General features: G+C 35.2%; 1 protein-coding gene across 1 annotated transcript in view; it reads left to right on the plus strand.

The window, feature by feature from the left end:
- SPATA17 (spermatogenesis associated 17) overlaps positions 1 to 3,171 on the plus strand; it is a gene marked incomplete at its 5' end in the record, with an annotated part of 95,250 nt that extends 92,079 nt beyond the window's left edge. The window contains 1 exon segment of the mRNA XM_084512305.1: positions 2,899 to 3,171. Coding sequence (XP_084368431.1) covers positions 2,899 to 2,979 — 81 coding nt within the window. The 3' untranslated portion in view covers positions 2,980 to 3,171.
- Positions 3,172 to 13,788: the final 10,617 nt, after the last annotated feature.

Below are 13,788 nucleotides of genomic sequence, written 5' to 3' on the forward strand. Positions count from 1 at the left end.
AGAATTACAGGTCTCCAATGCTGAGAATTATAAGGTACAATATGAGAATGCATTGTGGAAAAAAATCAATAAGAGTCAGCTCTGTACTCCTATGATCTTGAGATTGAGAAACTCTATTTCACCAATACATGGGAATTGGTATTTGTAATCTAATTCATTCCAGCTACCAACAATGAGGGACTGACAGGATGAAAACAATGTTGAAGGAGCCTGGTTTTCTACATTCACAACTGTTGTTCTTGCAGCTTCAAAAGAATTATCTGTATTACTTTGTAAATTCTATACCCTGTAGCAATCAGCTTAAACTTCAGGTGATCCTGCTGGGGCTCGATATACCAGTGTACCAGAATCAAAAAGCAGTGCAATTCAGTGTATCGCTGGAAGATCTGAACCTACATTTCATTATCAAATTTTACAGACATGAGATTCTGACTTCCAATTTTTTTCCCTTCTTTGCTGCTACAATGATACAATGGGATAGACTCTCTTCAGTGCTATAAGAAAGATCTTGCAAGGCTAAGTGGTATTTTCAGGCTTTAATTTCTTACACCACTCAAAACTGAATAAAACCTGTATCTTTAAATACAAAAATGACTGGGTATGTTTTCCTAAAATATATTTGTATTTTTTGTGCATTTCGTGCAACATTCATCTCGTATTCATTATAAACTTCTTTAATTAGTCAAACTGTAAAGCCAGCAATAATTTAATTATCCATCAGACTGTGTGATGTTTCCTAAATGTGGTCAAGCATAACTGTTGTCGTCATAATCAGAGCCAGTTGTTTAAATGCTCAGTTGTGAGTATCTAGTGAAATAGCTTTAAATAACAAGATAAACAGTACAGCTGCCAACCCAAAGTAATCTTACACTGAGGGGGCGTGTGGCACAGAAAATTTCCTCTTTGTCATCTTGATTTGAGTTTGAAGCTGGACCTGGGCTTAGTTCCAGCTCAAAAAACTGTTCACTTCAAAGGCTTCTAAATCGTCCCAAGGAGCTAATTTTGGCAGCCAATTGTTTTTGTTTGGCCAGGCATCCTAATAGCAAAAGCCGTCTGCTCCAGCAAATGTGGACTTCTTCAATGCTCAGACTCACCATTCCTGATTTTATCCTGATGTTGGGGGTGTATACTGGTTTCTTCATCTCACCCTGTCTACTTTTATCCAAATTGTTAAACTGTACCTCACTGTCCTGCATGTAGATAAGAAGCATATTTCCTACTTTCAAAATAAATAATAGGATTTTCTTCTCTGAATTGTTGTTTGATCCTAAATTATAGCTGTATTATCTGTTTGCTTTCTCTCCAACTAGAGCTTCCTTTATGAGTTTTGTTATTTTTCCCCATTCAAATAACAAATATTAGCCCAGTGAATTTACTAAATTAAATGTAACTAGCTTCACTTTAGAAGGCAACTATTTACAGTTATGCTAAATTTATAACAACACTTATAATAATTATATGGATTTTTTTCCCCTGCATTAAGAAGGTGCTTGTGATGCCAAACACACAATGAAAATTAAAATTCTGTGCCATTCTTAAGGTATAATGTAAAGATATGCAAATAGGTTATTTGTGTTGGATAAGATAATGTGAGGTACAAGTCATTAAAGATACATTAGAAATTAAATCTTCTAAAAAGTTAAGAATGGGGCATTTTCATACCACATAGGGAATATTTCAGTTTGAATGTGAATGCCTACCTTGCTATTTTAATAATTATGCAATAGAGTGTTGAAGGAATTACTCCAAACAACTTTAAGGTTGAGATTTAAGAAATAATATGGTCACAGTTTGGCAATATGCAGTGTAGATGAAACTTAGGTGAGCCTGAGTTTGCAGGGAGCTTACAAGAAATAATAGCTGCTTGCTTATGGAGGTTCAGCTGGACAGGGGGCTGTGATCTAGGTTAAGTCTAAAGTATCCAGGAAATGATAATTCTGCTTTATGTCTTCTTTCGGAAAAGAAAAAAAAATAATAATAATTCTGTTTTTGAGAGAGAACCAAACATTTCAAATTGTGAAATGTGTCGAGAAAGTACTAATTTTAGCTTTCATCCAGTCATGGCACCAGCCATTACAAAATGACTCATTGTGTTTCCATGAAACACTTTCATAGAGGTCTTGCTAATTGTTCACTACAATTGAAACAATGATTTATTAGTAAATAGCTAAATGAAAATAACGTTTAGGATAATTATCTTATTTGTCTTTCCTGTTTGTGATATGTACTTTCATTGTACTCTAAGGCACAGGTTCAATTATTTTTCCCTGACTCAATTCAGATTTGTAAGCATTTGCATTAAAAAAAAAATAATAAAAAAAATCAATGTAAGAACCAAGAACTTTTCCTTTGAAAAAAAAAGTGTTTGGAAATCATCCTGCCTGTATTCTTTCTACCACAGCTCCATGGTCAATTTTTTTTTTTTTTTTAATTTATTTTTTATTTTTTTAACCCTTTCTCATGTTATTTTAATATTTGCATTTTAAGTTCAACCAAGATAGAAAAGTTAAAATATTGTGAGAGTAACTTTCTGTCTTTAACTTACCTGTTTTTCACAGAGAACAGAATTTCATATACCATGAGTCAAAAAAGACTATAGAATCTGGTTTGTGGGACAGGAAGTCTTTGCAGTGTTTATAGGTACTTAGAAATACATTTGATGCACATAGTTGCTTGCAATTAAGTCATTTAATTATTGTTTTCTTCTCCAAATTCCTATCCATAAATGTGCATTTCATATGTTCATTATTTTTCATATTTTACATTCTAATTTATACAATGAAATTTAACCAGAAGACAATATTTAGTGCTTTAAAGTACTATAAAAAATGAAATGTAAAGCCATGAAAACTAAACACTTTTTTCGTTTGTTTGTTTGTTTCTCTTTTATTTCTTTAGGACTTTCAAACAGTGTCACCATCGATTGTACTCTTTGAGAAGTTTGGAAAAACTTATTCCAGATGTGGACAAATAACATAATCATTCTGTAAACTATACAATGTAAGACACTTGATAAGTAATCAGTAAATGCTTTTCAAGAAATGCATAGCAGTATGTCAACTGAATGTCCCATAAACTATTATTTCTGTAAAGTGATGCATGCTTCGTCTGAAGTACTGTTAATTGATTTTGCTTGATCTTTAAGCAATACAGCTTTCCACATTAATCAAAGATTGTTGTTGTTGTTGTTTTGAAAAAAAAGTCAGTATTATCATAAGAAAATGGAATGGCTCTTAGAAATGACTTCTGAAAATGCTATCTTTTATTTAAATGTATCCTATAGGATACAAGGTAAAAAAAGACTCAGAAACATGTGGTATTTATTACAGATTTGTAAGTGAAATTAACACTGAGAAAAACATCTATCTTTTCCCTCGCAATTGTAGATATGTTTCATCATTGTTGTTTGTCATCCTTTATGTTAGTATACATGTTTTTTTGTATACTGCTCCATCTCTTCATATGATCAATAAACTTAGGTAGGCTAAGTTTATACTATTTTTATAGTATATATAGTTTTATAGTTTATACAAGGATAATACTATTTTAAAGCCTTTTAGCTCTTCTGTGTGTGACGTAACTTCACAGCTGAAAAATTAAAATTCTAACAGCTTCATATATACCTTACTATTTAATCAATTTTCCTATATCCTCTTAATTTTTATTTATTTATTTATTTATTTATTTTGCTAATATCTATGTGTTTACTCTTGGTCCCGTGTCAGTCTTATCATGATCATGTGATGCTTAACAAAGAAGAACACATCTGAGCACACAAAACTGATATTTGACTGCTGTGTTTGCTAGCATGCAATTGAACTGCAAAATGTTGAATGTCTTCAGAGCGCATTAATTTAAAAGACTCAAAAAACTTCAGGATTTTCTGGGACCAAATCATAACCTAATTCTTCAAATTATGCAAGTGAATTTTTACAGGAGTTTTCTGCTGAGTTTTCTAGGATACCATGCTTGCTCCTCATATCATTTGGATGTATTTGAATCAAATGTTATTAGATCAAATAGTATTTGATTATAATATTTGAATCAGATAATCAGTGTTAGGCTTTTCATTACTGAATTTTTATTTTTATTTTTTTCAATTCTTTTGTTCTCTCCAAATGTGCAGGAAGATCCATGTGATGATGGTTTGTATAAATGCATATATACGCATTCTGAACTAGGAGTCAAAAATTTTGCTTCCATGGAGTTTCAGCTGTTTGGTTCTATGGAAATGTTTTAGGGCTATCATACACAAAAATACTGTAGTTCCACTATAGTAAATAATGAGTGCAGAACCTGAGCTGTAGTATTGCTACTTTCTGGAGTGTGTTGTCAAGCTTTGAAAAGTTTATTCTTCTGCATGGAAATGAGAAATTAATTCTGGGAAGTGAGAAGCAACCGCCTCGCTGGCTAAGTCTCCCCATTAAGATTTAATCTGATCAAATGTAGCAAGATTGCTTTAGTTGTTTGTGGAAGGGATTGAACATGATACACTTGTGCAAAACTGTTGATGAATAAAGATGCCACAGTAATTTTTAGATGCGAGAGCTATCTATTTGATTGCTTCCGCTTTAAGGTAGTTCATCACTTCACAGTAATTCACTCTGTGCTGCCTCTTGAGCTCCATACCACAATTTCCCATCAGTCCGATTAGAAATGGCAATGGCTTTATCAGATTAATCTTTCTTTCTCTTCCTTCCTTTCAGTATGTCTGACCTGAGGACAAAACAAAGCCTACCATATAGGCCAGCGCTGCAATACTGCTCTATAGCTAAGACCCTGCAGCACAAGTGAAGGTTAAAAGTAACACTTCTATAATTTATTTTAATTGTTTGACTGATCTATACCTAATCTATATCTATATCTAATCTATATCTATATCTATATAATCTATATCTATATCTATATCTATATCTATATCTATATCTATATCTAATCATCTATATCTATATATCTATAGCAATCAAAAGACGTGTATATATATATAATATACTTTTTCCTCCACTTAACAAGTTAAAAAACAAACAAGCAAAAAAAATCAACAAAACAAACAAAAAACCCTTTTTAGTTTCTAAGCTACTACCTACTTCCTGGAAACCTTCTGACACACAAATAAGTCTGTTCATTTTATTAGATAAATAAGCATCCACCCTCACCTTGCCTCACCTCACCTCACCTCACCTCACCTCCCCTCTCCACTCCTCCCCTCTCTGCTCCTCCTCTTCGACATGTTGGACTACATTTAGAAAAGATGCTCAGAATTATATAGTACAGGAACACCAGTAGTGTTTTGTTATGTAGAGGAATCAGACATTATGACAATTGAGAAAATAATATGCAAGTGAATACAAGAATCTCTACAGCATGTAGAAATCGAAGGCAAAATTTAGCCCTGGGACAGATTAGCACTTCTATTTGGTAATCTGCTCTGGCAAGCAAGTGAAAGTGACTTGTGAAGAAAATGTTGTTTTGCTCTCTTGTTTAAATTAAAATGTTTGCACGTTGCAAACTTACAGTTTTTGTCTAAGCCAGTTAAAGCTAAAATTTTGATATTTTTAATCACTACAATAATATAGAGACCATCACAATAAGGATTTTGATGAAATCATTATGTAACCAGTCTGTCTATCAATAAATGATTGTGTAAGTGATTTTAATTTACTCTTGATTATCTTTCTTACTGATGTAGTTTACCATATCACTTTGAATTATAAAATTAATTCTTGAAATGTTTTTAATAATATGTTGTAAATATTTTATTTACTGTAGGCTTTCTTTATTAAGAAAATTGTGACTGAATGGTGTGTACTTCAGAGAAGATCTTTTTGTTTTATAAGGGACATTGCAGTCTATTCTTACATTTCAATGTTTTAATAACATGGGATATATATAGATAGAGACATGGGAAAAGAAACACTAAAAATTTGAAATAAACTCATGGATTTTGATGAGTCTGAAAGATATGTATCTCTTTCAAAACGTGGTGGGATATGACATTTAGCATACTACTCACAACAGTATCTAAAAATCAAAAGAATCACTGCAATGCCAAAGAAAGAGATAAATATAAGAAGTTGCTTATAAGTCCTCAGAAAAAATAAAAAGACCAGTTACTCTAATTGTCTCATTAAATGTAATCTAGTTAATTGTGTTCGAAAAAATGTGAATACTAATACATATATACTATATGCTAATACTATACATATATATTAATACATATACCAAAACATCCTCGTTGCCAATTCCTACAATAACAAAATATATCTTCAGTGGACAGCTGTAGGTGTGTAATCCTTGCTGCTCAGCCACAGAAACACATTTTTTTTTTTTTTTTTGATTTGGACTGATTTAATCCACGTGCAAAGAGGAAAAAAAGTACTGTTGATCATTTCCGTATTGCATGGCTAAAGAGGCTTATCAAACACCTTTAAGAAGCAGCAGATACGGGGAAGAACCTCATTAGCAGAATATTGCTATGCCATGTAGATACTTTTGTCTAATGCATAAGAAGCCTGGAACTTAATACTTTGACACACACTGCTATTGGAGTAACATTAGATCATCATAGATCTTGACAGAGTCAAATAATAATGTTATTTATTCCAATACTGGATACACTGCCCTACATGACAGGTGCTAAGGATTCAAGACATTTATGCTAATGGTCGATGTCCTGATGATCTTTGGGTTTAACCACCAATGAGGATCACAGCACTTATAAAAAGAATTCAGGTGAAGTCATTAAAATGGAACAGTTATCTGCTACAAGTTGCTCACAGGATCTCATATCATGAGAAGTTTCAGGGATATTTGAAAATATCTGGCAACCTTTCTTCTTACAAAATCTGTCTGCGGTTACTCTGTGGATTAAAGATCTTTCAGTGTTGCTGCCCAATAATTTTGTTTGACTCCTACATAACTGATGTTGTAAACACAGAAAATCTCTTAATTTAAGCAATTTATGGACTATCTTCTGATCTGATCCAAGATGCTCTCAACACTTGTCATAGAAAACATTTAGCTTGTAATGCCCTCTACAGGTAAAATTACTATAAGAGTGTTTACCACATTTTGATTTGCTCTGTACACTTTTCTTGCTCAAATATGATGCAGCAGCTTTCAAGCAACAGTTTTGTTTGTTTATTTGTAGTTGCTTTTTAAAGTAAGTCACGCTTCACATTTATACAGGAGCAGAAGTTCTGACAGTAGGGGTTATGCAACTGATCTAGATTCTTCATTCTGGATTTATAATGAAGGTTGTCTCCAGCTGAGATGTAACCACATTTAAACAGCAAAGCAAAATGGTAATGCTTGTAAATAATAATGGAGTTTGACCTACCAATGCTTGACATTCAATAAGATCCCGAGAAGGTCAAATTTCAGAAATATTTCTGTCAGATTAATTGTATTCCAAAAGAAGTATCTGCCACTTGTCATGGAATCACAGAATCACTGGATGGCCGACGTTGGAAGGGACCTCTGAAGATCATCTAGTCCAACCCCCCTGCCGAGCAGGATCACCTAGAGCACATTGCACAGCATGGCATCCAGGTGGGTTTTGAATATCTCCAGAGAAGTAGACTCCACAACCTCCCTGGGCAACCTGTTCCAGTGCTCTGTCACCCTCACAGCAAAGAAGTGACCTCTCATATTGAGATGGAACTTCCTCTGCTTCAGTTTGTGCCTGTTGCCTCTTGTCCTCTTGCTGGGTGCAATTGAAAAGAGACTGGCTTCATCCTCTTGACACCCTCCCCTCAGGTATTTATACACATTGATGAGGTATCCCCTCAGTCCTCTCTTTTCCAGGACCAGTTCTCTCAGCCTGTCCTCGTACGGCAGGTGCTCCAGTCCTCTAATCATCTTTGTAGCCCTCCTCTGGACTCAATCTAGTAGTTCTGTGTGTCTTGTACTGGGGAGCCCAGAACTAGACACAATACTCCAGATGTGGCCTCACTAGGGCTGAGAAGAGGGAGAGGATCACCTCCCTTGACCTGCTGGCAACACTCTTCCTAATACACCCCAGGATACCACTGTCCTTCTTGGCCACAAAGGCACATGGTCAACCTGCTGTCCACCAGGACTTTCAGGTCCCGCTCTGCAGAGCTGCTTTTCAGCAGGACAGCCCCCAGCCTGTACCAGTGCTTGGTATTATTCCTCCCTAGGTGCAGGACCCTGCCATTTACTCTTGTTGAACTTCATGAGGTTCCTCTTGGCCTATCCCTCCAGCCAAGAAGTTCTGTATAGAGGAGTCTGTTAGGAGAATGAGGTGCTGGGTCTCCAGCTGTAGAGACTGGTAGAATGATAGAGACTGAAAAGCAGAAGATGTCTGTAACTCCATAATTTTAAAATTTGGATATTAAAACAGAAACACTACAACCACAAAAGAACCATATCCATCTAATCAGAAACAAAATTTGGGCCTTGGAGCTTTTATTTGTCTTAACTGCATTTTTTAAACACATTTTGAAGTATTTTCTTTCACCAGTTGACAAAGGTTATTGGTCAGCAAAGAAGCTCAGACAATGCAAAACTGGCTTGGCTTCATATTCTTCTATCTTTTAATAGTTCAGCTCATTAATGAGAAAATCATCTGGCTGCTGGCACAATCAGATGCAGTCACTTATCAGTACATTGAGTTGAGTTTATAGTACTCCGATTCATATTCATGATCAGAGGATGCAGTGGAGCAATTCATTAGTGCACTGCTGCATTAAGCAATCACTGCCAAAATGTGACATATTGAGAGTTTGCGTTAAACTGCTTCCTTTGAGAATTTTTTGGTTAAGAAATTCCTAAGTGCAGTAGTCTGTTGAGATAAATCACTCAGGCACTTCAAGAAAAAAAAACACCAAGGCTTCATGTGTATACCATTCAGTTAAAAAAAAACAAAAACATTTACTGGTGCTGTTATATGTGTGGCATGATAGCATCCTCACATGTAATTTTACTATTATAACAGCCAATAACACACATAAACTAGGTTTGAATTATCCCAAACTGAACCCTCTTTCTTACACTTCATTATTTTATGCTGTCTAATGAATCTTAAGATTCCTTTCATTTTGGGTCACACTATTCAACAACATAAAACAAAACAAAACAAACAAAACAAAACAACTCTACATTCTGTATATCTGCTCGTAGTACAAGTAAGGACCACTTGTAATTACAAGCTGTTTGTGCTCATGCCACAATGATTATATCTTTAAAGCAGGACTGTGCTTACAAATTAGAAAAACATGCTATTTTTGTACTATTTTGAAAAGAAGGTAAGGCCAGGTTTAGCTGTCTTTTCTCTTTTTTCTGTGTAGGTCTGTGTGTGGTGTGATGGTGATTCCTTCTCTAAATGTTTCACTTGATTCCATCATATTGTTTTCTAGTAACAATGGTTCTTTCAGTTCATTGTCATTTTTTTAGATTTATAGTCTGAGGTACTCTGGTAGAAAGGTGCAGAAAGGAAGGAAGGAAGGAAGGAAGGAAGGAAGGAAGGAAGGAAGGAAGGAAGGAAGGAAGGAAGGAAGGAAGGAAGGAAGGAAGGAAGGAAAGAAGGAAGGAAGGAAGGAAGGAAGGAAGGAAGGAAGGAAGGAAGGAAGGAAGGAAGGAAGGAGTAGAACTGTAGATATTAATAATTTATATATAAGCAAAACAGGTGCAAAACATTAATAATAACAATAACAATAACAATAACAATAACAATAACAATAACAATAACAATAACAATAACAATAATAATAATAATGTACCCTTGGTATATGTGCTCTGTCTTGAACAGGACCATTATCAGTTTTTCTTACTGATACTTTAACCAAAATCTGGGCCAGTGAGTCACTGCTAAGATGTGCATAGTATGTAAAACCAATATAAGACAGACTGCCCATAATTTGTGCTTTTTGCAGCAATAATTATCTCACATGTGTCTACTAGTTTTGAATAAAACTATTTAGTTAACTCTTTTTGATGTTGGCCAAACAGACTGACATGGCCTCTTGTTACTTCAGAAGACATTTGCTGGCTCCATTTTGCCTATTTGCCAAAGCTGTGTGCCAGATAGATGAGATTACTATGTTCCTGCTAGGAATCATTCACCCTCTTGCATTTTTCTGTGTTTGATCTTTGCTTTCTGTCCTCTCACTTGCTCCATGTTCACTGCAACATAGCATACCTCTAGTTTATGCTGACATTTAAAAAAAACAAACACATTTGACAGAAACTAGTTAAAGATCATTTGGGAGTAAAAAAGCTTAAATATTCAAGAAATTTGTTTCTTGTAAGATTTCTTTCTCTCCTGTAATACAAGCTCCTGTATTAATGTATTGATTTCCTCCACCACAAAATGTTGCCATCTGCAGATGAGGCAAAAATTGGTTTGCCATCAATCTTTTACTTTCGACAACAGAGAAAATGGAGAATTCTGAAGCAGTCAGTGTGGATTTTGTACCACATCTAAACATTTCTTCAAAACAGACAGGTCTTGCTGATTTCTTCACAGTCCCCTGAACACACTTATGACAGTGACATAAACATGAACATTTTGCAACCATTGGTCTGAATGGACAGCTTATTTCTAAATCACATAATATATTGAGTGACAACTGCATTTTCTAAAACTTAAATTTCATCACCAACTCCTCTTTAGTCCAGATGATTACTTAAACTAGCCAAATTTCTGGGCTTTGTTTCCAAAGTAATTTACAGTGATGCAATCAGATGCAAGCACACTGAAATACATAGTTGTTTCAGTAATAGAAACTAGATATGGAAGATGTTGGAGCTAAATTCCATATATGTAAGGACTTGTCAGGGTCTCTGTCCATCACATTTTTGTGGGAATTGTACTGTGAGGATAGAGACTGTTTTTGTTCCACAAAGAAGGTTCAGATGCCCTATTCAGAACAGACACCCTTCCATGCTTTTGTTGTACAAATGTAAAGAACAAAGAAATTAGTTGAAAAGGGAAAAGACCATAGAGAAAGCTTAAGAACCACGGCAAACAAGCAAAGAAAGTAGTGACTGGAAGAACCATGGAAACAATCTTCCCTGTGAAATCTAGCCAGTGACACATATTACAAGTTGTGGGAACATTTAATCCAAATGCCAAACAGGAAAATGGAAGAGGAAGAATTTTTCTGGGTGAGGGTGTTAATCATTCCCTGTTGTATTCAAACCTGTCATGTCAATAGTTATAAATCTACAGTGGGGTGACTCAAATCAGCGTCTCTGCAGTAAGAAATGAACTGAAAAATCACTGTTGTCTCTGAGAATGCAGAAATTCTGACTGAGACCACTTTTCACATAGATACTTGGGGCCACAGCTCCTGCAACTTGTTAGTTCGTCACTTGCAGTCTAATGACAGTTGAAGAGGATGACCGTGACAGGCAGCTGTGTCTGTAAACATCAAGAGAGAGCTTATGTTTGACCTAGTTCTGGGAATGATTAACACATGATTTAGCTCTCATTCATTTCTATTCATGGTCATATATCTCACAGCTGTTGCCAAACACTGAGAATAAGGAAAGATTTTTGACGACTTTATACTTTATGCATGCATAATCAAATGGTGTGATCTGAGCATTTAAGACAACAAGGTACGTTTCTTGTTAAAAGATAAGAATATTTGCTCCAGTTCTCAAGTTTTTATTTCCATTTAACCCCCAGCATATTCTAGTAATGTGAAAACAGTGATGGTATATTTAATTTCTCATAAAATATATCCATATGTTTATTTAATCCTTCATCGCTACTATGCTTTAAGAAGAAATCAACTGTTGTAAAAAATGTTGAATCACCCTCCCCTAAAAATCTTTAATATACTTGAAACATTCCAAAGTGCAGTTCTTTTTTAATATAATGTTTTTAGTGAAGACTGCATGATTCCTCCTCAAGTACAATAGTATCTAAAATGACAAGGTACTTTTACTACATCAGTATTTAATCCACTTACATCTCTTATGATAATATACTTCACATATGCTACTGATATAGGTAACCTTGTGACGGAGTTCACATGCATATGATTTTCAAAGCCACACTAGCTGAAGTTGTTCAAGCATGCAAAAATGCAGCCTTTCATCATAGCTTCTTATAAGAACAGATGAAGATTTGTCAAAGAAAATACAGTTTGTTTGCTTGTTTGTTTGTCTGTTTTTTTACAAAGCTGATTGTCTTAACAAGGGTAAAAAAAATTGCTCTGTCAATTTAAGAACTTAGAAAAATAGAAACTTCAGGGAATTGTTATTATGTTATTCTGGTATTTTTTTCCCAAAAGATTCTATTGTAATATTAAAGGCTCATATAAACAGCTGAAATTTGAAAGACTCATTTTTTTTCCTCATTATGTTATACATACATGGATTACGCTGCACTGGATAATTTTAATTCAAATCTAAATTAGTCATAAATTCTAGATTACTCATAGTTTAGAAGAGAGGCAAACATTTTCTCAGTAACATAATTCTCTGGTCACAAGCCTAAAGTGACAGTTAAGAGAAGATTCACCTTGAACAAGTCACTACTAACCCTCGGTTGTGCTTGACAACTAGTAGGTTGCCCCAGTTGTTACATTGATAAAAGGAATCTGGCCATGATGTTTCTCAAAATATGTTGATAAACTGACTCTTCACAGCATGAACACATTTAGCTGATACATCTGTTACTCAGATTGTCAAATAGAATTAGCAAATCAATTCAAATATTGAGTATTTTATTGCTATCTTGTTAGAAGCAAGGACTAGGAGGATAGGCTTTGGCACTTTTCTATGAAAAAAATGTAAGTGAATAAGCTTAGAAACAACTGAGTCATTTTCTCCTACAAAAGCCTTGTATGAATTGCTGCTAAAGCATAAAAATATTTCAGAAAAACCCTGTTATTAGGGCAGCATCCAATAGATTTTCATATAGAAACAAAAATTCTTCCATTAAGAAAGAAAATGTTAGAGAAGATAGGACTAAGAGGACCACTCACTACTTGTTTCAAATACATATCTCTTCAGTGCTTCTCAGTTTCTCTGGAGTCAATTTTGGACTATAGATAGTACAGCCCGGTACTTCAACAAGCATTAGAAACTAATCTATCAGAACACAGTTTTGCACAGTGTCCTGGTTTCAGTTAGCACAGAATTAATTTTCTTCCTAGTAGCTGGTGGAATGCTGTGTTTTGGCTTAGAATGAGAAGAGTGCTGATAACACCCCGATGCTTTAATTGTTGCAGAGCAGTGCTTATACTAAGCCAAGGACATCTCAGCCTTTGCTCTGTCCTGCCAACGGGCAGGCTGGGGGGTGCAGTAAGAGCTGGGAGGGGACAGACCCAGGACAGGTGACCCAAACTAGCCAAAGGGGTATTCCATACCATCTGACGTCATGCTAAACAATATATAGGGGTGGCTAGCCGGGGGGAGGGGGCCGGACTGCTCGGGGTTAGGCTGGGCATCGGTCAGCAGGTGGTGAGCAATTGCATTGTGCATCACTTGTTTGTACATATTATTAGTAGTAGTACTATTATCATCATTGTATTATTATTATTATTATTATTATTATTATTTTCCTGTCTTATTAAACTGTCTTCATCTCAACTCACGAGCTTCACTTTCCATTTCTCTCCCCCGTCCCAGAGAGGGAGGGGGGAGGGTGAGCGAACGGCTGCGTGGTGTTTAGCTGCCAGCCGGGTTAAACCACGACACACAGTATGCAGTACAATAGTTTAATTCAGAAGTGATCAACATAAGAACCTGGAATTACATGTGGTTCCCAAGCAACTTAAAGCAGAAGGTATGTTTTCCTGCTTACTAGTG

The sequence above is a fragment of the Aythya ferina genome (assembly GCF_964211825.1).
Source record: "Aythya ferina genome assembly, chromosome: 3".
Lineage (NCBI taxonomy): Eukaryota > Metazoa > Chordata > Aves > Anseriformes > Anatidae > Aythya > Aythya ferina.